This window comes from Nelumbo lutea, chromosome 7 (genome assembly GCF_056320005.1).
Source record: "Nelumbo lutea isolate HS-2025 chromosome 7, American lotus-T2T, whole genome shotgun sequence".
NCBI classification, from domain to species: Eukaryota; Viridiplantae; Streptophyta; class Magnoliopsida; order Proteales; family Nelumbonaceae; genus Nelumbo; species Nelumbo lutea.
Genome location: NC_142690.1, coordinates 30,485,314 through 30,511,798, shown reverse-complemented (window position 1 = coordinate 30,511,798; position 26,485 = coordinate 30,485,314). Strand labels below are relative to the sequence as shown.

The 26,485-nt window shown below is 36.9% G+C and overlaps 1 protein-coding gene across 2 annotated transcripts in view; it reads right to left on the bottom strand.

The window, feature by feature from the left end:
- LOC148845952 (C2 domain-containing protein / GRAM domain-containing protein) overlaps positions 1–18,594 on the bottom strand; it is a 115,251-nt gene extending 96,657 nt beyond the window's left edge. For both annotated transcript variants that reach the window (XM_088956130.1, XM_088956131.1), the window contains exons 1-8: positions 17,977–18,594; positions 14,809–14,859; positions 14,488–14,585; positions 10,775–10,850; positions 4,812–4,940; positions 4,664–4,710; positions 4,056–4,179; positions 3,824–3,940 (exon numbers count right to left, since the gene is read on the bottom strand). In XM_088956130.1, coding sequence (XP_088812256.1) covers positions 3,824–3,940; positions 4,056–4,179; positions 4,664–4,710; positions 4,812–4,940; positions 10,775–10,850; positions 14,488–14,585; positions 14,809–14,859; positions 17,977–18,246 — 912 coding nt within the window. In that variant the 5' untranslated portion in view covers positions 18,247–18,594. The remainder of the gene's footprint in view (positions 1–3,823; positions 3,941–4,055; positions 4,180–4,663; positions 4,711–4,811; positions 4,941–10,774; positions 10,851–14,487; positions 14,586–14,808; positions 14,860–17,976) is intronic.
- Positions 18,595–26,485: the final 7,891 nt, after the last annotated feature.

Sequence of the window (26,485 nt, the reverse complement as noted above, 5' to 3'; positions counted from 1 at the left end):
TAACAAAAGTTGGTGAAAATATTGTAGATATGTAAAGTAACAATGTTATTGTCCACCTAACTTACATGATTACCACTTTGAGCTAGCTCAATATTCATTCCAAACATTAAGTTAAATATTAGTTGTTGTTTGTGTAATTGATTATTTGGTTGATCTATTACAACCATTTACATTTTCTATGAGTTTAAATTTTGCTTACTCATTCTATCATGAAGCTTTGAATTTTAAGGTTTATAGGGCAATTTCAAAACATATTCTTTTGTTCATAACCTTAGTTTCTTAGCTTTGTTTAATGATTTGGAACAAGACAATAATTTTAAGAAATGTGTTTGCATATTTTACAATGTTTCCCTATTCTATAATTTTTACAATATTTACATACGATAGTTAGAAAACATGGAAATATTGTAGAAAACACGGCTGCATGGAAGGAGTGGAGAAATACCTCAGTATCGACTGGTTCGAAGTTGAGGAAGTCGGTCGGGCTCCAAACAGAAGTAGAGCCAGAGATTAAAAGTGATGGCATTTTTGGAATAAACATTGCTAATAATAAGAGTGGGGTCAATGGGTTGGGGCTGTTTGAGTTTTGAGACATTGGGAAGGCAAAGAGGGCCGACTCGGTGGAGATTTCGATAGAGTTATTGAGTAGTGGGGACCACTCAGAGTTGGCTAAAGAAGTAATTAAAGTGGCACATGTGCCTTAGAAGTTAATGTAGCAGGAGGGAGCAAGAGTCTGAAGGACACATGGTAGATCAAATTCAAAAGGGGTCGGGGCCAGATGGAGTTGGAATGGCTTTGTTGCTTTCTATTGAGGAGCTGACTTCTGGATTAACTAGGGCCCACTTTCGAAAATCAAAAGAAAAGAAGCGGGTAGGTGCATCAGGCCTAAAGTGGAATAGGTGGAGTTCAGCTTCGATTAAACATCCAAAACGATGGACAAAAACTTCGTGCAAGCCCTTTTCAACTGCAACCCAAAGGGAAAAGGAAGACTGCTGGGAATTGTCTTTTAGGTTCAAAAAAAGGGAAAAGAAAGTTTCGACGAGGGCAGTGGAGGGGAACTCAGGAAGCGATTGTGTCAGGAAATTGAAGGAAGTTTAGACAAGATTGCACCTCTTTGCTGCAAGAAACCTGTGGCAGAAATTGAAGGAGCGGATCTAATAGAGGTTGCTGGCACTCAATCTTCAACTTCTCAGGGGTTTAAAGCTCTGTCCAGTAGCCCAAATGAGGATAGTAGAGAAGAGATGGTCAGGATGGAGAAAATTGATAAGGAGGTCTGGAAAGGGGCTGTCGTGGCCGACTCAGGAAACTTTTCAGGAGTTGCCAAAGAAGGTAATGTCGGTTCGGACACAGTTTGTTGCTCACCTACCTAAGACAATAAAAATGATACTGTCTGACAGCAATATAAGGAAGAGATGACTGGTAGTTTTTGCATGGATTTGGGAAGGAAGGAAGGAGGAGATTGAGAAAGTTTTAGGTGTGGTAGAAGCAGTGACCGTCTTTGAAGAGGTGGTGGTAGGATAGGTGTGGACCTAGGGAGAAGGAAGGCAACAGAGTTAGACCAGTTACTCCTTTTGAGGAAGTTCCCAATAAACCATACGAGGCTAGGAATTCTCGCGTTGTCCATATAACCAAGGTACTCCCTCGGTTAAAACGCGGTTTGGTTGGTGTCGGACCGACAAAAAAATTTAAAAAGGTTTATAAAAGAAGGGGGGAAGGTTTTAGCATCATCTTTTGAAGAGCTTGGGGAGGTGGATTCCCAGGTGCTCAGCAGGTGGAAGAAGAAAACAATTCAGCTATCAATTCTGAAGTGAGATTGGCTGAAAGCAGTCTCGAGTAGGAGAGATCTAGTAGAGTTCCTATCAAGAAAATTGTTTGAGAGAGAACAGAGAAGTCAAGATTGGTAAAAGTCTCAACTTATTTTTTGGGGTGGCGAGGAGTTCGCTAAGAAGGCTTTTAAGGTGTTTGAGAAAAAGAGGTTGGAAGAGAGGCTGAAGAAACTAGGATTCAAGAATAGGGGTGAGTGCTGGGATGAATAAATTGACGGAGAAGAGGAAAGTATTGAGGAGGAAATGTAAGGAGATTGGGTGTACGGTTTCTGATTAGGGTTTTTGAGTTTGGAGCTGTCTGACGTCGACTAATGTGAAGTCTTTTGTCTTGTTTATTTTATGTTTAGGCAGCCATGGGTGTAAGTTTATTAGTGTTTGTTTTCTCTCGTGTGATCTCTTGTCACCTTTCTCATGTAATCTCTTTTTTTAATAAATTTATCTTTTATCCTTCAAAAAAAAATACTAGATTTTGTACATTATGGGTTGGAAGGACATATTATTGGCTATTGTAGAGAATTCTATAGACTTTGGTTCTGCTCACATTGTTATCGTGAGGGGCATACTGTGGAGTATTGTCGTCTATTGAAGAAACTAGGAAGTTATGCCAACCAGGTCACCTATTCAAATGATGTATCACAATCCCAACCACAGATAGTTGCTACAGTCAACCAGGCATATGGGGAGACAATGACTATTTTCAAGGAAGAATATAATCGGTTAATTGCAGCCTCACCCTCCACTGTTACTCTTGCCCATGCATTAGGTATTAGCTCCACCTGTCTTCTCTACCTCATCATCATCTCTATGGGTCATTGACTCAAAGAGCTACTGATCACGCATTAGGTACTTCATCTACCTTTTCTAAATTAACTTCTTGCTGATAGGTATAAATCCCTGGTATCTAGCATAGGACATGTCAACCCAACATCCCAATTGTCTTTCTCATTCACTTTCCTTTTAATCTTATGTCTATGAGTAAGCCTACAAAATCACTAAATTGTTCTATTACCTTTTTTTCCTTCTCATTGTGTGTTTGAGGACTTAAAGAAGAAGAGGCAGATTGGTGGAGTTGAACACTAGTTTTGAGTCATCCTTCATTGCAAAGTCTTCATGTCATGGTTTCTTTGATTCTGTCCAACACTAGTTTTGAGTGTGATACATGTCAGCTTAGCAAGCATCATCAACTTATTTTTCCTCCTTGAGCCATGAGTCATGTGTCTAAACCTTTTCAATTAGTTCATTCAGATGTTTGGGGTTCATGTCCTGTAGTGTCTTATTTGGGGTTCAAGTATTTTGTTACTTTTGTTGATGATTTTTCAAGAATTACCTAGTTAGATTTGTTAAAGGAGAGGTCCAAAATATTTCCTGTGTTCAAGTCTTTCTTTATGGAAATAAAAACCCTGTTTGACTCTACTATTTGTGTTATTCAATCTGACAATGCTAAGAATACATGTCTTCACCATTTACTGATTTTATAATGATCATGGAATCATACATCAAACTTCGTGTGTTGATGCACCACAGCAAAATGGTGTGGTTGAACGCAAAAACTGCCATCTACCAGAAGTAACATAGCCCCCCTTATCCAGATGAATGTGCCAAAGATTTATTGGAGTGATGTTGTTATTATCGCTTGTTATTTCAGTAATAGAATGCCCTCATCAATTCTTAGATAACTCATTCTGTCTTGTTTCCTAACATTGTATTTCTTATCTATACCACTTGTATGCTTCTCTTTCAGCTTATAGTTTCACCTGTGTGTGAGCACGTGTTTGTGCATGCTGCCCATGTATATTGTACAAGATCAACTTTAGTATTTGAAAGCTTTAGTTGTAAATGTTAGAAGTCATAGCGCTACAATTTTCAAACCCATTGTCAGCATGTGCTTGCAAATGCAACATATCTGGAGTAAAGCTACCAGGTCCAATCTTCTTTATCAATAATGGATCAATGAAAATGTATTAATCACCAGATTTAAGAAAGAAAGATGAGCTAACCTTCATTTGCTTAGAAAACACATTAGAATGGAAGCAAATGTGCCATGTAGAGATATACATACGACCGTGATACAAGAATGATCTCTCAAGTGCACATGAATAGCTATGTTCAACAACCTGAATGAATAATAACTCATTAAAGCACTCAGTGGTCTCACACCTATGGGATAAGATTAAACTTAACTAACCAACAATAAAGCACTGATTTAAAATAATAATTTTATTAACTTGCCTCATCAGGAAGTAAATTAAATATAGTTTGTAAAGGCCCAGGTTTCTGATGAACCACAGTAGGACCTTGTTTATCAATAGAAATCCTTCTTCGAGCATTGGCTCCAGCAAAGCCATTCAAAACCCTGTTTATAAGTCCATAGTTTCATACTTTCATTTATCAGCAAAAGTCAGAAGGAATGCTCAGTTAAAACAGACATGTTAAAAGAAAATAAATGGAACAGCATAACTAGATCCAGTTCATCAGTAAACTAAAGATGGTCAGTTGTATATTTTTTCTTGCACATATGTACTCATGCATATTTTTATATTATCACTCATGCTTTTGATTGAGGCATTACTTCATCTTATTAAAGGAATTATGGCTACTTTATGGCAAGAAAAAAAGAAGTAAACTAAGGCAACTTATCAAAAAGACAAAATTGCATTCTAAAGTAGACATGCCAGAAGAGAGTTTAGTGACCCAAGGGATAAATACTACAAATGTTCAGTTTCTTGAGATAGAAAAAGATTATTCAACTTGGAATAAAAAAGAACAGATGGTAAAACTCCAGAACATCATTCATCTTGAGAGAGAATAAAATCTCCAGAATTCAACAAATCAGTTACCTGGAAGAATTCACAGGAAGTTTACATGTTTTGATATGGAGACAAACCTGAAAGAGAAAACTATATGTTTAGCCAGAGAAAAAGAGATCCTCATGAATTTAACAAAGATAATCAAATGTACAAAGCAAACAATATTATCATTAATCACCTGCCCAGATGTGCTATCTAGTGTATGCCAGACTGCTCCAGTTTGAACTTCACCTTCAATAGGAACAGTAACAGAACCAAGAACTGTGCTTTTCCAAATGATATCCCAATCATATATAGTCACATTAATCTACAAAAATAATTAAAAAATAACTTGGTTAAAACATACCTGGAAAAAGCATTGAAGACAATATGGCACAAAAAGTATCAGTAATATCTAAAGATATTTACACAGACACACAAATAATATATCATACTGTGGTGCTTGGATTTTTTTTTTTTTTATAACAGGCTTACAGCAGTGCTTTCATATACACAGCTATTTATCCTGACTATAGATCAAGATTCACAATTCAACAATGATGTCCTATAAACTTTTTAAGAGTCAAAACTACATGACAGGGTGAGTTCAAGCAAAACTTAAACTTACACAATGTGCAAATGATTCTAATAGGTCAATCAACTAATCCATTACAAAAACAAAAATTAAGGTTTAACTTCAAGTTTAAAAAGAATTTCAAGCTGGTTCAAAGTGGTATTCATGTGCATTTGGTGACCAATAATACTACCATTCCACATATATACAATATTATTGCCAACTTATGTTATAATACAATTTCTTGTGCTTCACATAGCACCAGCAGTCTTCACTAGGAGTATGTTTACACCAGAAATATTCCATATTGGTCATAGTTGTCAAGGTAATGCCTAGGCGACTAAGCAGTTTTCAAACTTCATCTTGCCCAGATGCCATATAATATTTGTATAAGGCACACGCCTAGGTGATTAGGTGCTTAACTCCAAGGCAGGTGCCTAGATGCAAAACACATTAAAACATTTGATCACTTAATATCTTTTATATTGTTTTTTTGCTGCAAATATTTTTTTATTGGTTAGTTTTAGTTGTTATAACAGAACCTATCACATATTGTCACCTTTTTTATTAGAAGAATACTAGCAAACATTTTATCTTCTAGGGTTTTAATGGCAGAATCGAATTGAAGAGCAAGAAGTGTCCAGTCAGGTTTGTTTCACACACAGTCCAACTCCAACTTGTAGCTGCATAACTAATAAGGAAATCTATACCACTTATTCTTGTTCTCATTTTTCAGTCTGCCCTAGACCACTTATTCTTCTTCTTACCCTCTTCGTTTTCTGCTTTTTTCTCTTTCTTTTTGTTGGTGTTTTTTCTGTCTTTTCCCATCTTTTCTGGAATGAAACAGGGGTTCCGCCCCCTTCTTTGCTTCTTCATTTTCCTGCAATCTCTTCACCTTTTGCATCTTCAAAAGTGGTCTGAAAGAGGGACTCTGCCTCCTTTTTTCTTATTCATTTACCTGAAAAGTTTTCACCTTTTTCTCTCATTGAAGGTGGTCTGAAACAGGGGGTCGACCCCCTTCTTTTCTACTACCTACTTTTATTCCCCTTCTTTTTTTCGTCTAAAACCGGGGCTCCTCCTCCCTGTTTTCTTCTCAGTTATTTTTCTTTTCTTGGTTTAAAACAGGGGCTATCCCTCTGTTTTGCATGCTTAAGCAAGACTGCAAGAATTACAAGCACAAAAGTTAGTTTAGAGGTTTGTAGGTTAATGTATAAAACCAAAATACTAGCTCATGAGGGGTAGAAATATGTAGGCTTCCTATTTATAGATTTCATCGCTAGGTGACTACTGACTAGGCACCTGGGTGCCCCATAGTCACTTAGCCTCACCTTGGCACCTTGAAAATTATGGTATTGGTATCCATAGAAATGGAAATATTACAAAATATATGGACACTTATGCTTCCACTATGAGTTTATTTTTTCTCTCTGTAACGTTATTCTACTAAGGTATACTAATACACGAAGTTTGATGAAGAGCACATTTCTCTAGTAGAAAGGACTATATCTGGAGTTCAAGGTATTCCCTGGCATTAAAAGACCATAGAATTTTTATTCTTCTTCCTTATTGAGTCTCCACCAAGTTGTAAAAATTCTTATAATCTGTAGTATTTTTTCCCTGTTCTTCATAAAATACAGCCATATATACCTTGAAAAAATCATCCACAAATAAAATAAAATATTTGTTAATACTGAAACAATGAGTAAAATAAGGTTCCCAACCATTAGTGTGCACAAAATGAAAAGGAATAGTTATTTTATTACTCAAAATAAAAGTTCTAAAATGTTTGGATAAATGACACACTTCACACTGAATATCTTATCTAGAACAAGACTGAAACAAACTAGGAAACAAGGAACTCAATCACACAAAAGATGCATGGCCAAGACAACAATGTCATAACTTTATTGGACTAAAGAAACTATAAGGAGTAATGCTCCTACCAAAATCTACTGAGTAGGCTGAAACAGAAGATAGACACCATTAACTTCACCTCCACTTCCAATCATCTTCCCTATGCTCAAGTCCAATAAACGCAATGATTTGAAATGAAAGTAAAAACAGTTTAGATTTTTTGAGAAAGAACTAACAGAACAAAACAAAGTTAGTTTGAAGCTAGGGAACATGAGGAACAAAACTAAGAGAGACACCATCAGTTACTTGGACTTCACCCACACCTAATATTGGAGTCTGAGATCTGTATGCTGTAGTGATTTTGTCCCTACCAGAGCATAACTTAAAACAAAGTAGAAAGCCATACCAAGTGTATGGTTAAATAGACCAGAATTAATTATCTAGGATCTAGGAGTAGAGGCATGACACCCAAAAATATTACCTAACTTAGCAAATTAGTAAAAGGAACACTAGGACCCCAACACTTCCCCAATAAGTCTGAATTCCCAGAAGATACACCACTAGTATTAACAATAAGAATAGAAGGCAAAGATGTATCTGGTGTCAAGGTAACACCAGGAAACTATAGCTCAAAACATCAGAATTACAAGCTTGTAACTCAAACACATCCCAAAATCTATCCCCCAAATCTGTTATGCTAACTTGTACAAATTCAGGAAGGATTTGCACCCAGTCCGCCACTGTCTTGCCAATGAGCACCACCAGCAATTTCAATGTTCCAGAATTTGTTCTCAAACAGCCTTTTATTCCTTTCTTTCCAAATGATCCAACAAACAGCAAAGGGAATGCATTTCCAAACTACTCAGGGTTCGGGCCTTCTTGCAACCTCTGAACTTTTGCCATGAGGAGAAAATTTCTGCAGGGGATCTTGGCTTAAAATTTCTGCAGGGGACCTTGGCCTTATGTGATCATACTACTCCACTGCAAATTGAAGTTTTATTCCAACCACACCATTAATCTCAACATGTCCAATTTATCCCAAGTTTTATTTCTATAGTGCACCTTAAAAATCACCCACAACAATTCCCAATTTCCTCAGAAGATAAAAATACTCCAGGCATGCATAGGAATACCCACCACCCCTAACCACAATGCATGCCTTCTTTTCCATTCACCAATAGTCCTTGCCGTTGGAAACCATTGGCTTAGATGAAGACCAAGTTCTCTTGCCTTTGATCTTTCTATATCCAAAACCCATTCAGCCCCCACTCTTCTGTAGAGCATAAATATAAATAGGCCATCATTAAGCTTCCTTACACTCACCACTCTCTCTTTTGCCCACTCCAACACAGCTCAACCTTCTCTGCCTCCAACTCTACCCTAACTACCTACCAGCCTTGCCTACAATGTCTTCATCCTCTCATCCATCTTCCCCACTTTTCTCACATCAATGTGAACTGTGGTCATCTTGGATTCCCATAGCACAAATTCGAGTTCTATCTAGTGTGGCACCAACATTATAATTACCCTTCTTTCCATTCTTGAATCATTTTGTCTTTAAATGAGGGAAGAATTTCCAGGTTCTAGCAATGACACTTCACCTCCGATACTCAGCTTGGATCTAGAAGTAGCAAAAGCCAAATCATCTCCCTTAATAATCTGACTCAAGGTAGCCCACCAAGTTTCCTCCCCCTAAACCAAAGAATAGGTTGTAGGAAAACTAAGGATGTCAGCACTCAATATTGTCTAACAAAATCAAGTTCTAGATCAAGCCTAGCTAAGAACTAGAATACTCAGTACTCTTTAATATTAATCAGCACATACAGGGTCTACCCATTCAAGAGTCTTCAAATGGTCCATCTCCTCCCACAAAGCTTCTAAGGAATATTAGTACATACTTACAGACTTCTCCTGCCTCATACTACTAGCTCCCTCCTTAACTGATAAATCTAGGCAATGCTATGACTCTGAGATAGGTAGCATTAACCCTATCCCAGATATTTTTGGCTGTAAATAGGAACATATAATTTCTCACAACCAGTAAGTTTTACTACTCCTGTTGAGAGTATGCTAGATCATCCACCTAACCTTGGGTTTAGTTTCCTTCCTGATTAGATACCTTAACATCCCCCAACCTCCAATAGATAACTTCGCTGCCTGTACGCATTCCTAAAAAATACTACAATCCAACTTCACAATTTAGCAATTTGAAAAGTGGAACTCTCATGGTCTCAATAGTTTTCGCATAGCTGTTGCTCCCAAACTTCACATCTCTTGAGGCAACCATCACAAGAAAACCTTACTTGATGTAATAATGGAAGGCACACACTAGATGCTCTCCACCAACACTAGTAGATAATAGAAACAATCACAGCACCAGCACTAACAGTAGGGACCAACCAGACTCCACAAAACAATCTCATACACCCTAGAACACTAAAAAATAGGGCAGACAACAACTATAGTGGAGAGAAAACACTACCATTCACTTCACACATCTTCAGTGACATGAGACCACCCCTGGTCTCTCCCAAAAAAGCAAAGAAACAAAACAGTGAGAGCTAACTCTTCAAAAGAAAACCACAGATCAAGTTGAACAAACCAGAAACTCAAACCTACATTTTTCTTAAATTTCCACTTGGAAAATGGATAAAAATATCAAATCACCATCAAACCACTTTGAGATTGAAACTAAAGTTCATCTAAAATCTATCAGACTATATGGCCTCTAACATCAGATGCCATTGATGATGACATCAGCAGTAGACAAGATCCTTGGACACTAAAATATAATGCACAGATACCAAGTTGTATTTGTATTTCAAGGCAATAAAATAGAAATTTAAGAGGAAGAATGGAAGAGGAAGACAAAAGAAGAAGGAAGAGAGAAAGGAAGAAGAATAAGGAATGGCATGAATTTATCTTGGATCACACGTCCATCTAATTGCTTACATAAAAATTATTAAAAATTACATCGGTACCCCCATCACTCCAACATAATTACATTTGTTTAAATAATACTTGATTGACTAAATTACCCCTAAATGCCTCAACAACTTTGATCTTCCCCTTGCCCCTTTTAGAGCCTTCTACTTGCCCCAACTCACACCTCAGTGGTGCAATCATTGGTATGCAGACGTTGTCATTAATTGAAGCTACTCCCAAGTATTTTGTAATAGCCCATTTTTTATTCTATCCCTTCTAATTTTTCCACTTATCCACCTCAACATCCTAATCTCGGCTAATACTCACAAATTTTAGTAAAAATATTGGTAATAGTAGCGGTGCAATTGATATTGATGATCATGAGATATACTAAACTAACCACTTCCAATACCTTGGATTAATCATCCAAAATGAGGGAGAAACTAAAAAGGGCATTGCCTATAGAATTAGAACATGGTAGTTAAAGTAGAGGTGCATCAAGCGTGTTGTGTGAACAGCATATACCAATGAGACTAAAAGAAGATTCTAAAGAATGACAACATTTTAATGGAAATGATATATTCTTACATGAACATTTCCTACAATGAGACCACAAATGTCAAACCCATACATAAATTTAAAAAAAAAAAAAGTACATGAACCAACATATCAAGAAACTATAATGTTTCAATTTCAAACAAAGCATATTAAATAAAAACTTTGGTTCTGAATACAATTTTCAAAGCCTTCAGATTTGTATACCAAACACAGACCTGCTAATTCATGTGATCAGATTCAATACACTCTACCTGGACAGGAAGTTCATCAACAAAAAAATTGAACTCTTCTCCCCACATCGGATTTCTTGAGCCAGGAACCATGGAACTGCATCAGGATAAAGACATATAAAAAGTTGCAAACAGAGTGGAAATAGCAAATAAGTTACATGATGAATGCAATCAAAAACCACCAAGGCATTTCACCACAAGAAATCTCAAATGATTTGGCACAATTTTCTACTGATTATATAAATGGACGGGTTTTACTTCTCTTTCTTCTTTCTTTTTTCTTTCTATTTTTAATAACAAAGAGGAATTTGCTAGAAAGAGTAAAATAAGACTATAACAGATGAAGAAGTTTACAGAAGAAAAGTGGAAATCCAGCAAATAAGAAGATGACTACAAGTAGGAAAAAGGATGAAAAAGGAGAAAAATCAAGAGAAAATAAATAAATAGCAAGCACATTCCCAATGGTGCACTCCTAACAAAACTATAAGCTGCCAAGTTAGTGATCCCTAAAACCCATCTGAAAAAGGAACTAGTCCTAATAAAGTGTCCCAATTTCAATGGTCCACTGAAGCCATATCCCATCTGTGAAAAGATGGACTGTACTTGATTTGTTTATTGAAAGTCTTATGGTACTGTTATAATCCTAATGTATGCTACCGATACCGTTGCTCTTGAGATCTGCAACAAGGGAGAGGATTGGAAGACTAGAGCTCTGCCAACCTGAGCTCTGCCAACCTGCAAGCACAGAAATTGGTCAGAGGCCCCAGAGTTGTTCCCAGGGAAAATTTTCCGACGCAGAAGTCAGACAAGGAAGAGGAAGACAGCAGTGCAGGGCTGAGCACCTTTATATAGAGGGAGAGTCCTGGCCAAAGGGGGACTAGGTTTCTTTGTTCGGCTCAGTTTCCTTATTCGATATGGTTTCCTTGCATGGCTTGGTTTCCTTGTCGGCCAAACCTTCCAACTTAGGGCTCCATCTTCCCTTTTCTTTCTCGTCATTGATTCTTCAATTTGCCCTTCGCTTGGGCCATGTGTTGCCTCCTGATTGGCAGTTGATCGTGCTGTATCAGCAACCATTTTCATATATAGCCGTATTTATTTTTCTATGTAGCCCTAAAAGAATAGTTTGGTATACATATGTGTTGCTCCTCTTAAGAAGATATGCCTCCATGGGGCAAGTGGTTATAAGAAGATTCTCAGCAAATCTTAAAGAAAGAATTGAAGGAAAGGGGTCAGGTGGCAGAGCTGCAGAATGCACTGTCAACTAATCAAGAAGCAATTGCTTAATTAATTAAACCTTGATCAATTTGGATGAAGTTTGGTGGAAGTAGGAATAGTTTGGTATACATAAGTGTTGCTCCTCTTAAGAAGATATGCCTCTATGGGGCAAGTGGTTATAAGAAGATTATCGGCAAATCTTAAAGAAACAATTGAAGAAAAGGGATCAGGCTGCAGAGCTGAAAGGAATAAAAAGGAATTTTATTAATAATTCCTAGACTCTAACTTTTGTTTTTTGATAGGTAATAGAAAGGAATTTTATTAATAATCAGAAATATATACAATAATTACTGCCTCCCTTGGAGAGGTGTTAGATGCTACCTCTCACAAGAAAGTAAAAAAATTAAAAACACGAAGTAGATTATAACCAACCCCAATATAAAATGATACTTTGCTTGGCCAAAGTGTTATGCAATCCATTAGAAGATCTTCTAACCAATTGGAATCACATAATCACCTTGTTAGTTAACCACTTAAACTTCTTTTCTTCCCTACAAGTCTAAATTATAGACTCTAGTTTCATCAACCATCCCACCACCAACTTAGAATCTCCTTCTACAATCAGCTTGTTCATGTTCCAATCTTTTGCTAGTTACAGTCCTTGAATTACAGGAAGGAATTCTGCTCTAATCGAATCCCCCTTTCCCACCAGACCTGAACACATACAACAATGTCACCATCTTTATCTCTGAACAACCCCCCCAATGCCAAAGGGACACAAAAAAGACCTCTCCAAGATTCAGGCTTTAGGCTCGGTTTTACACTGTTTCATGCTCGGGCTTTGGGCTGGACCCATTCAAATATTGGCCAGCCCATGAACAAATCTAGACCCAGATTCCCATGGTTGTTTCCATCAAAATTCAGTTTAATAAAATCTTCAGTAGGAGGTACTCAAACAGAGGGAACAGGTCTAGTTTTTGAAGAGTTGTTTTCCACTGATGCCCAATTCCTCCGAAAGTCAGCAAAGGAAAAAGGGGAAAAGATATCCAACATTTTAACTCAATGTATCACCCACTTCGCACATTCTTTCACCAATTCCACACTTCTCTCTCTTTCTAGAAAAATCCCCATGTTCATTTCTTCCCAAACCAACCACAATGAAGCTGCCCAAATGCATCTCCACAAGATTCTGCCCCTTTTTCTAGGCCCAAGAAAAAATATCTGGGTTGAACAAACAGCTTATCTCAGTTGGAAAGTTCCACCTACACCCAAACAAGGAAAAAAAAAAGCATTCCCAAATGGACAGGATATTGGTAGGTGGCATGGTTCACAATATTGGCAATTTTTTTTAGCAGCAAGAAGTTACATTCATTATGTAAGATAAGTTAAGATTACAAAGCACAGCTGGTACCACAAGCAACACATCCACTACTTTCCATTATTACAGTTTTGTTTTTTCACATAAAACCAGTCCCATTAAAGTTTTTCCCAGAAAAATTACTCTCTAGCATTGAGAATCGACCCCTGCTTCTGTTGTTCATCGCGGGCTATCGCTACATCCCTGTTGGACTCTGAGCTCTCCGTTTCTGCAGGGTGATCAACTTCCGTGAAATTCTCCCACATCTTCTCTTTCAGAGGTTCTGAAGTGGTGAAACAGAGGTGCTTTTGCATTTCTTCAGAAATCCTCAACCAGCCACTGCTTCCCTTCCCTTCCAGTAGGCAAACCATTTGCTCACAATCTTCTTCAGAGAATTCTGTTACAGATACATACCAACCTTTCCTATTCCACTGCAACACTGTCTCATACCGTCTATCTGTGACCTCATGAAACTTCTCCACCCTACTGTTTTAACAGAGAACAGCGGCCCATCCACAAAACCCTTCAGCCACCGTATTGCTCCTTCGGTTAGAAAATCTGTAGCTATCCTCTCCTCTTTTAACTTCAGATACCTTTGATCCTGACATCTGCAATCCTCTAAAATCAGATTTTTTGCTTCAATATATAAGGGCCTCTTCCAAATAGTTGTCTCCATTGGAGGAAGAGGAACTGTAATGATCAATTATTGTTGAAGCAGTCTAAACCCTTTAGATGATAGCCAACTGATAGCCAACTTACCAAATGAATCCCCTTCAGATGATGTTTACAATAACAAAGAGGACAAATCTAGAATTACTCCTTGGTATCCCCAGGCCCCAGCTCCAAATCTTTCAAAGCTTGAACAGTAATAATCCCTATAACTTACTACAGGTTCATAGATGATAAAAGAATTATCCAACAAAGCAACTAATAGTGAAAACAATGAATAATTTCAATACATGCCAAAAACAAGCGATCACCTCTTCCTCTACTATAGCAATAGCATCATAAGAGTAACAAGTAGTGACTTCCAAAGAATTTCTAATGAGATCCCTTCAACATAGAGTAACAGGGTCACAAAAGTTGCAAAGAGAAAAGAAAAGAAAAAGCATGAACCATATCAAATACAACAGAAAGAACCGAAAATTTTGGGTCAAGTCACCTAAATCGTTTTTGTTCACCACAAGTAATGATAGCATATGGATCTGATGTGCCATTCAAGTTTGCACCAATTAGATTCTTAGCTGCTAACAGTTCCAACTGAAACAAAGAAGAGACACGATCTCCTTGTTAAAATGGAACATCCATTACAGCATGATATCAAATAAATAAATCTATATATAAAAAGAATACTCCTTATTTATCCCATAATATGCAAACATAAAAAGTATTAAAATCAGAAAAACACCAGGAATAATTTAAAACAGAACTTCTGAATTCAAAGAAAAGACCCTTACTCCATGATTTAGAAGAAGGGAAATACCTTGATTTCATATGCAGAATTGCTTTGAGAATCTCCATTCAACTGGTCTATCTACAAAATAAGTGCAGAACTGCATGTCAAACAAAGGGAAAATTACTCCATGAAAAATAAAGCAGGTAAAGAGTTGGATTTAAGTGCAACACAACATGAAAATCAACATTCATGAAAATGAATAAACTATTTGCAATCAGCTTCAGCAGCAAAGTCATACTTAACTTTATTTCTTTCGTTTAGTAGAAAGTCAAAACATTAAGCACACACACACACGAGATGACCATGTACCAAAAGGCTAGAAGTACAATGAGAATGTCCAACAGGAAATAAAACCAACACAGATAAGATCCAACCAGTAAAACTGTTATGGACGCCTTCCTCGAGAAGACGTACCATCGCCGCCGACAGCAACAGGCACCTGACCCACCGCCAGCAGCAGCAATGATTCAGTGATACTCATCCTACCCAGTTCGGCAACAGCAGCCTTATCTAGATTAGATTAGCTCATTTGCTTGTTCTTATCTTATTGTTCTTATCTCTTATCTTATCTTCTTAGTAGCTTATCAGATTAGGATTAGCTTATCTTATTCTTAGCAAGATAGCACTGGAAGTCTCCCTATTCAGCAAGGAGACTCCCGTGATTAGGACTCTTGTAATCTCCTATTTAAGGAGACCCCATTATTGAATGAGATATCGAATATTCAGTTTAAGGAGTGAGTTAGGAGAGTTGGTGATCTCTTGAACAAATCACCAGAGGCGCCAAGATAGGTTCATCAAGAGCAGGAAGGAACAAGGGAAAACAGGAGGTTTTCCCCGTGGACCGACCCGTGACGAGATCCTATTCCCGGGCCCTCAACAAAAACCCAATAAAAAAGATAACCAATGACAGCTTGCAATCTGAGCCAATTAGGAAATGATAGGGCAAATAATATAAACACCTAGTCAATGAAGTTAAACGAAATCAACAAATTAAACCTAACTATAAAAAATGAACTACTTCAAAGTAAAGATAATAATGATACAATCAAAAATATGACAGCCTCAAAATAAATAAGAAGCAAGAAGTAATGAGGGAGACCAAACAGCAATAGAAGTCAATTCCAGTTAAAACAAGAAAAGAAGATGCCAAGTTATGAAGCATAAACTAGAAATTAAATACATGAAAGGGTTTGACAAGAACTGAGAAACCATTTGTATACCATGTACCATAGTTGTCAAGGAAACACCTAGGGTTCTATTAGATTATATTAAACCTTGCCAAAGTTTCATATGTTTCTTATATTTTTATATTTTAAGTATATAATATTATGATGGGCATGATACATTGTATCATTCTTTTTATTTCTTTTAGCCAAATAACAATGTTTTATTAATTTCTTCTTCTCCTTCTCCTCCTCCCCCTCCTTTTGGAACCAAAAACAGGGGTTCTACCCCTTCTTTTTCTATTTTTGGAACAAAAACAGGGGGTCATCCCCTTTCTTCTTCTTTTAGAATAAAAAACAGGGGCTCCGCCCCTTCTTCCTTTTCCTTATTTTTGGAACTAAAAACAGGGGCTCCGCCCCCTTCTCCTTTTTCCTTTTGAATTTGAAAACTTCTTTGATGCCAGAAAATTCCAAACTAGGAGAAAAGAAACTTGCTAAAAGAGAAGCCCAAAAACTTTTGTGTATTCTCGAAATAGTATCATCATAATCCTCTATACCAATAGGAAAGATTGTGTGGAAATTAAACTTTAGATCAGATGCTAATTCAAAACACTTCAAATAGCCCTTAAATTATCTATATCAATTGTTGTAATGTTTAAAAAGAAGTGTCATCAGTATACTGTAGGTCAGTATGTGGGATATAACCGGGCCTTCCAATCATCTTGAGGCCTTAAATGATAGCCCTTCCCAAGCATCACAAAAAGATCCCAATCATTTAAGAAAAAGAATCAACCTAACCAATCTGGTATCTGTTATGACCAAAACTCACCAACCAAGTCAGCACAGCAGCACAATTTGCCACTGTAAAAACATGCACATAAGAGATATTGAAGACCATATTTAAATATGTATAACTCCAATCAAATCAGCAAAGCCTTATATGGGGTTGGTGGCTACATAATTCCTGTTTCGCTGTTCCACTCCACCAAAGTTCTTATCCATTTTTAAATTGTGAACCCTCAACTTGCAATATATCACTTCTTACTGGTGTAGAAGTAAGCCCTCAATCATTTCTAACTACCTTCACCTAAGTCCTTTTTGACCTACCCCTAGCTCTTGTAGACCCAGTCTTCAGTTTGCAACATACCACTTATTCCTGGTGTAGAAGGTAGTCTTTTATGCACATATCTAAGCCATCTTAGCCTACTTTCTCTCGTTCTCTTTCCTATCATCCTTTCTGGTTTAGCACTCATCCATCTCAATATTTGCATGTCCACACTTATTTTTTAGACATGTTGCTTATTGACTATCCAACACTCTGCTCCATAAAAAATTGCAGGCTTTATGGATGTCTTATGAAAGTTTCCTATTATGCATATACACATTGATAGATAAAGAGAGAGATATTTATGTATATTCCTGTGTTTATTAACTCATATGATAGTTAAATACCATATTCACCCAAAAAGAAAGTTGTGTAGTTTTAAGTGTAAAGAAGGAAAAAATCAAAGACCTAGCACAAAGATTAGAAAAATATATATGTTTGCACAATTGATATTTAATGATGTTCAAGCAAAGTAACAAGGTTAACTCAATAACAATAAAATGCCACTTTGAACCAAGACAAGTTTTTTTTTCAATTTTCCGTGCAATCAAAATGGTATAAAATGGAGTAGAATACCAGTTTTCATAAAAGAATTTGTTTTTGCTATTTTACGTGCAAACATACTATACCAAAATGAAAAGCTTTAATGTTAGTAATAACACACCTTCACAGTAACACAAATAAACAAACTCGAGTTCCCCGTCAAGTTAAAAAGATAAGACCAAAAAAACAAAACTAGTTCTACAAAGTTGAAACTAAAAGTCACCACTTCTCCATCTCGGAGAGGTTACAAGGAATCCAAACTGAATTCCTATAAAAATTGATAAATTTAAAAATGGCATATCCATTAACAATTCACACAACCGTGAGAACAATTCAAACAGAGAAAAAACATGAACACTGCAACAAAAGAATAATTTAACTCACCGGTTCCGGCTCCTCGTCAAGAGGGGGGCGCTCATCATCAACTCCTTCTCCTCCAAAAGAGAAAAAAGAATAAGCAGCGATAATGAAAATTGCCGCCACAACAGTGATCTTAATCTCCCACCACGAAGGCAAGAGAAAATCGAAGGCGATTTCGGTCATTTTAATGGTGATCATTTCCAGCCGGAGCGATGAGAAAGATTGAAGCTCTAGGGTTTTGGTTCCGAAAATGCAAAGAACTTGAGAGGTCTGAAGAGGAAGAACGGCAACCATGAGAGAAGGCGAGAAGAAGAAGCGACCATTTTGAGAGGAGAGAGAGAAAGTCAGACGAGATCAGTTGGACTTTGGTTTAGAAATTTCACAGAAATTAAGGTGAGAACCGGGAAGAGAGACAATGTGGCCGTTTACAAAATGTCTACTTTACGAAATTGCCCTTATATTTTTGGGATAACATCGGCAGTACGTACTTTTGTTGGATCAAGTAAACCCAAGAAGCAGGGGTATTTTAATAAATAAATTTCTTTAGGAAAATAAAATGCTTGAAAAGGGCTTATGGGTCGTGTCATTGGCGTTAGAACTTGAAATTAATCGGAGACATGTTTAGAGTTTCGACTGAGAAGCAAGGCTGCTAAGAGACGAGGGGCCCAAACAAAGTTCTACTTATCTCCACAGGAGCTCTCAACCGTCTGATCTATTCACAGTTGGGGCTCAGATGTTAGGTGGGCCTCACGCTCAATGCATCGTATCTGATCTGTTCATAGTTTGAAGCTGATGCGGTCACACAGTATCATACTTTTCATGAGATCCCTCCCTTTCATCCGTTGAACTCTTGCGTTCTTATTGACCTATGAGACAAAACAAAAAATGACTCTTCAAAAGGTGCTGTCGAGCCGAGCCCAGTTTCTTTTCGACTAAGATATTTCTAAACTATTAGCAGAAAAGCACGTGCGTAGCATGTGTATTAATATAAAAATATATAATAGTAAAAATTATTTAATATGAAAAATAATTTCTTAAAATGGAATCAAGAAAAAAATCATATTATGAAAAATTAGAATTTTTTGTAATCACAATGTACAAAGATTATTATAACTTTGAAAAATAATTATTAATTACATGATAATTATTCTAATCATAATTATGAATAACATAAAAAAAAGAATTTAGAAAGTGGATAATAACTTTAGCTAGTTGGGTAAGTATTATTTGTCTTTTATTTTTTTACTTTTTTGTAAAGCTTTCCCTTGGCAGCTATAAAGGTACAAATGAGATCGGTTAAGAATAAATAAGAATAACAATATATACATGAAGAAATAAAAGTATTGTTTCTTTAAGAAATTAACAATATAGCAACGATAATTAGGGATGGCAACTTTGCTTGGGGCCCCTAATCCCTGCCCCTTGGAGATACCTGCTTATATATGTATATATGTATGCATATATCTACATATGTATATATATTATATTAATATTTTTAAAAATATGGTTGAATATATTTGAATATATTTAGATCTTTTTTACAGGAGATTATAAATTTTAAATATTTTAATTTAATTTTGTATAAAATTTAACTATTGTATTTTTATTTTTATGAAATAAAAAATAAAAAACAAAATAGTTGACATCATAAAAAAAGCATGAGGAATGGGGATCCTCATGGGGACAAGAATGGGGATAACCTTGTCCTTGCCAGTGGGGATGGGGATAGTGTAATAATTTGTTAGTAAATTATTTCTAAACAAATAAATAATTTAGTAAGTTAAGTAAAAAAATTATAGATAGCAATGTATTTAATTTAATAAAATAAATAAATGAATACATAAAAGTTTATTAGAACATAACTAGTACATGCCTGAACCAGACCCAACCCATTTATAGTCCTAAATATTGGGCTAATAATAATTTGCTAATAAATTATTTCTAAATAAACAAATAATTTAGTAATTAATTAAATAAAACTTTATAGATAATAATCTATTTAGTTTAATAAAATAAATAAATGAATAAATAAAATTTATTGGGATGGGACAGGTATAGGTGATCCTAAAGGATTTGAAATGACCATTTTAGGTTAAGTTTAGGAATTTCTACTTGACAGGCCTTGCATCTGGATAGGTAGGGGTTTTGTGGACCACCAAATTTGTAACCAAACCAGACATATCTTTGTAGGACTAGGCGAAGATATCATTGTATTCATGCAATAATTGTATCAAAGATGTGATCTGCTCATGAGATAAGTCTCCTCCAATTAATACTTCTTTTGATTCGTCCTTAGTACCTAAGTTTACTGTCACAAATTTGGCCTTCGGCTTATTCTCTTCGAGTCTCTCAACTTGATCAAGAAGTTCCTTCAGAATTTCCTCATTAGGATCCTCTTGTTCAATAACCATGAGAGCAAAATCTAACTCAACATTGAAATTGTAAGGCTCAAGGGTGGTTTCTTGGGAGAATAAAGGTAAAGCGGTGAGTATTGGGGGAAATAAAAATTTTATTTATTATAAGGGATGGGTCCGTGATATGGGTTGCGCTATGTACCATTTTTAGAAGGACTAAGCCCGATGTAGTTCCATAAGTGTCCTTGAATGACACAAAACACCATAAGATTTTGAACTATTTACATTAATGCCAAAAACTCTCAATATATACAAAGGTGGGGTAGAGAGCATTGATTCCCCGCTCCAGGTTTACATTCAAACTTGAGGGGAAGAATCAAAATTAGCGTTGATTCCCACTTCTATGGGGTAGGCACTCTAATTTCCAACTTCTTCCCAACAAGGATGGATGAGACAAGCTGGATAAGCATGGTCACCTTGATCAATCACACAAACATCGTTGTCTAAAGATTCCCAGATAAGCTGGGAATGGGGTTCGTCCATCTCTTCTAGTGTAACTACCTTGGGAACCTTGACAATGGACTAATCAATTATGAAAACCACACCTTGGTTTTTGTTATTTCTACTGCTAGCCTCACCGACTAGGATGGATACTAGACCCTTTACCATATAGTGATTAGCCTCATCTTCAATAAAGAGGTCGAGAGGTCTGGGATTGAATAGGCTTAGGTTTGGTAGGAAGGTCATGGGGTTCGGGGGGGGGGGGGGGGGGGGGGTTGGTCTTTAGTAAAGGTGTAAATCGGGCCCTGCACGACACGACTTGAATTTGGACCGGCTCAGCACGACACGACACGATGGCATGCGGGCCATGCTAGGCCCAACACGACGGCCTGGGCCCTGTTGGGCATGGGGTTCCAAGTCCACGGGCTGGCACGATAGCCCATGGCCCACGTGTCGGCACGGTCCGTTGGCCCATAGCTATATAGGGGTTTTTTTATAGAAATACCCGCCAACAAGTATAAACAACTATATAGAGGGTATTTATGTATTTTGGTTTTTGGGGAGAAAGAATGACACAAATGCCCCCCAATAGCTATATAATAGCTAGTTTTGGGGGCATTTTAGATAAAGTGATAAATAAATTTACTATAACCAAAATACTCCTCCTAACAACTAAAAAATGACTAGTTTTTAGGGTATTTTGGGCAATTAAATTATTTTCAATTCCTATAAATAGCCCTATCCTCAACCATTTTTAATTCCTACAATGATCAAAGTCAAGAACAATAGAAGAAAATGATGAAGTAAATATTTCTTGTATACTCAATAGTTGTAAATTTTGTTTTAATTTTATTTAATTTATTTGATGTTTTTTAATAACGTAATTTTTTATATTCAATTTTTAACTATATCATATTTTTATATTTTTTAATTTATTCCATTTTCCAATTTTCATATTTCATTTATCCAACCATTGTAAGCTTTGTATCATTCAAAATTAAATGAATTAAAATTCCTATTTTCTTCTAATTTGTTATTCACTTTGAGTCTTTGTCTCTTTGACTTCTTATTTGGTTAAGTATTTTTTTTTTCATTTCTTTGTTAGATTTCTTATTTTTTTCAAATAGTTCCCAAAGGAAAGTTAAATATTTTAACTTTACTTAGTAAAAAACTAGTCTAACCTAGTTCGGTTAACGCCCAAGGACCGGCATATGGCCTAGCTCGGTACGTCTTGCAGCTCGCCCAACCTAAGCTCCAGGCTCGTGGCACGGCACAGGCCCACACAGGCTTGGGTTATGGGCTATGCCGGTCAACCCCCCAAATTATCCCTAGAGAGGGCAGCATGACCCAAGATGGTCCAAGGCCAGCACGACATGACCCACACTTTGTGCAGGCTGCAAGCACAGGTCATTTTACACCTCTAGTCTTTGGGTAAGGTTATGACTTTTAACAAAGTGGATTGAGGTAGAAAGGGAAGATATTTTCTTCTTCCTTCTACCAAACAGATCATGTTCATCTAGCCTGTATCCGAGGCCAAACCTGAATAATGATTTTCTAGCCTTGAACTAACACTTTTGCCCCTACTGCTTCTTTCTTAAACCTATAGTAAGGTTAAACCTCATTTTGTCCATCATCCTTAGGTGTGGGACCAGCTCCTTGCTTGCTTCTTGCACTCTCCTTTATATGTTGCACTAAGGATTTTCTTGTTGGTGTACATAAAATGGTAATTAGCTCATTTTCAGACACAAATTTCAATCTTTGACGTAGTGATGATGAAGAGACGAGGGAATTGTCCTGACCATATGCATCCAAAGTTACCCTAGCAACAAAGTAAATGAAGCTTTGGTGTCAAGCACCTGAAAGTTGATATGGTAAGTGGTTTTCCCTATGGTAATGTCCAGACTGATATTACCCAAGTTTGATTGGACAGAATTCTCAAACACCATGATGGTCATTGGTGTCTTTACCACATCGCTCTCTCCAAGGTCTAATGCATGCAATGTGCCCATGGTGCACACATTCAACCTGGATCCATTATTAACTAGCACTGTGGGAATCCACATTCCTCTACATGTCACCCTAATGTAGGGATTTCATCATCAGCGAAAGCAATAGTCCTCGAGGCCAAAATCACGCTGACCATTTATGCTAGTTGATCTTGTTGGATGTTGGGAAGGACATTGGCCTTTTTAAATACCTCCATAATTTGGAAATGATGATGCTTAGAGGTCAACAAAAGGCCTAGGATAGATATCTGACCAAGCACTTTTGCTAGCTGATCCATCACATTGTACTTGGACTTCTCAATTGCCCTTGGGAATTCTTCTACTTCCTTAGCTTCTTCTTCTCTCAAATTGGGATCTTCTGATGCCTCTCTTATCTCCACCTTCCCTTTGTCAACCCTTGAAGGTATGATCCTCCCCGACCTTAGCAAGACCCTACATGCTACAATGTAATTCCAGGAGATCCAATCAATAGTTTTCTTGGTTAGTTCAAGGAAAGGAAATGACAAAGGGCCTTCTAGATGGAAAATTGTTGGGTTTAAGAGGTGGTCAATTGGGTACCACTGGGGTATGACTGGCTTCTAGGTAAAGGAAAGGTAATGAAAAATGGTGGCTACTTGAGCTCGATAGTGAGGATAAAGGGATCTGATTGGATTGGAGGTTGGCTCAAAGCAGGTAAACCCCCAACAAGGGTAATGACAAAGGCAGGATGATCCATGTCTGACTGTGGAGGGGGGTCTTGTGTCAAATTAAAGGCAATCAGATGTTGGTTAATCAGGTCCTGAATGACAAACTTTATAGGGAAACATTGGTCAATGGTATGACTAGGTCCTTGGTGGAAAGCACAATATGCATTCTCGTCATAGTTTCACAGCTTGGGCTCTAGGGGTGGCTTCCACTTCAATAATTGCAAATAACTCTCTTGAACCAAGGTGAGTAATAGTTGGGAATAGGGTTAAGGTATCGAGTAAGTTGACACCTCTCCCTTCGAGGCCGGGGAGGGGTAGTTGGGGGGTAAGGTGTTGGTGGAATATTTTGATATATGGGAGGAGGATATTGTAGAGTTGCTAGAGGTGTAGGTTGATAAGGTGTTGGGGATGATATGGTTGTTGCTGTGGCAGAGGATTTACTATGAGAGGTGGTCTAATTGGTGGGGAATTGGGCTAAACTGTTGCCACAAAGTTGGTATGGGGGAAGGTGGCAGGTGGAGGGACTCCATGGGTGGAGATTGCATGTATTTCATCCTCTACTGTTGGTTTGGGTGGAGGTCTCCTTGGTCCAAAGTTAAGACTTGGTGTTCTTCTTGCTCTAACTATCACTGAGTTTATGTGTCTATACCACACTCTCTTATATTCTCATGGCACCCTTCACTACATCACTAAAGTCCCTCAAAGGTTAAGCCACTAGCAATGTATGATATGGGTCATTTAGCATTTTGATGAAGGCCTAGACCATCTCTTCCTTCAATAGGGGCACCATCACTATGCATAGCCCAAGAAGGATTCTCCATATTTCTGACAAATAGATTCCAAATATGCTCAATCTAGAACCAACTCCATATTGTAAGAGAAATGGTCCAAAAAAGTTTCAGACACTTTCTATCATGACTTTTTCTTGTCTTCCTTCAAATTGGCGAATCATGTCCTAGCACTTTTCCATTAGACTCTTTTGGAACATCTGGATTAACAAACTCTTGTCCAATCCGTGCTAAAACATATTTCCATAGAATATCTTTAAATGAACCTATGACACCCCTTCCCATCATACTTCTCAAAATCTGGAATCTTAAATTTCTCTAGTAATTTGACATCTGAGTAGAGATACAACTCCTTAAATTTTGTAACTCTCAAGTTATGCATCCCTCTCACCTATTTCATTTCTTCCTTTAATTTCTCCACATCATTCCTCAAAATGGTTTAGAACAAAGGAGGGGAAGGTACAGTAAATTTAGGATCCTCCTCATTAAATAGCGTAGGAAGAGGTTGGTAGGAAGATTGCTCTCGAAAGTTAAATGTTGGTTGGGTGTAGGTTGGTGAGTTAAAGCAGTAAATACAAAAGCATGAGATGCAAAGGTGGTGTTGGGTGTAGTATAGACATCAGGAATGAAGAGGACATAAAGGCTAGGAAAAATGTTGGTGCGATCGGAGGTGAAAGTAGGAAAGGGCATTGGTGTAGGTGGTTAGATAGATATGGTTGTAGGAGGAGGAAATGATGGTTCAGATCGAGTGTGTTTTGCACGAAAGGTTGCAAATTGAGTCGTTATTTCCTCTAGCCTCTTTTGTAGTTTGAGGTACTCACTATATGGGACTAAGACTAGTATCATGTGATTTAATGAAGAAGCAGCCAAACTCATAGATGAGGAGGTGAATGTGACCGATTTGATTATTATATGACAAGTTGTAGGCACTTGGGGTTCCTAATGGTATTCTCTTGTTCACAAAACTTGGTTAGTAATTGTCTTTATTCTTCTTTCTTCCTTATTTTCTTCTTCTTTTTCTTTTTTTTTTCTTGTTTTTTATTTTTATTTTGTTTTGTTTTTCTTGTTTTCACCTTCTTTATGATTTCTTTTACTTTTACTTTTATTTTTTATTTCCTCTTGTTTTTTATTCCAAATTGTTTCAAAATCATTTTTGTTTATTATATGAAGAAGATTCATTATGCCTCCGTCGTAGGGAGCATAATGTATGTCATGTTGTCCACTTGACTTGATATTGCACAAGTTGTCAGTGTAATGCGTATATACTAGTATAACCCAGGACAAGATGATTGTATTATAGTAAAGTACATACTTAAATACCTAAGAAAAATTAAAGACTATTGTCTAGTCTTTGATGATAGTTCACAATAGGTTGTCGGGTATATAAATGCCAGTTTTTAATTAAATCTAAATGATAAAAAGTCTACATCTAGATATTTTTCTATTGGGATCCTATGCAGTTAGTTGGAGAATAAGCAAACAAGGTCCCATAATTGATTCTGCAACTGAGGCTAAATACATTGCTGCAAGTAAAACTACCAAAAAGTAGTTTGAATGAAAAAATTTATCGAATAATTTGTGTCGTATTTATTAGCACATCACCCATTCCATTGTTGTGTGGCAACACTGAAGCCATTGCTCAAGCCAATGAGCCAAGAGCACACTTGAAGTTTAAGCATATCAAGAATAAATATCATATTTTATTGGAGATAGTTAGGAGATGTGGCATTCAAATACAAAAGGTAGCATTAACAGAGAATGTGATAAACCCATTAACTAAGAGAATATCTTGATTTACACCCTCTTTGATGGAAACACAAAACTGCCGGTGGTGGATTTTAACTTGTTTTGAATTGAGATCTAAATAGTGTATTTATATTCATATATGGTTTATTTTCTAGTAAGAGTTTGCAAAATGGATTTAATCCCAAGATCCACCTAAGTGGAGAGTGTGACACTACATTTTGAAGTCAAGGAAGAGGTTTTTCCATGTTAGTAGTATTTTGATGTTATTGGCTAAGATTTTACATGCAAATGTCTAGTTGGATTCGCCATATTCTTTCTTTGAACCATTTGGTTTGGTCTCATAGGATGGATAAAGCCCAAAACCCCATATATTAATCAAATGTTAAGCCAAATAAAAGCCTAATACATGTTAGAATAGTTCACTAAAAGAACCTTAGTGAATTTGGCCGAAC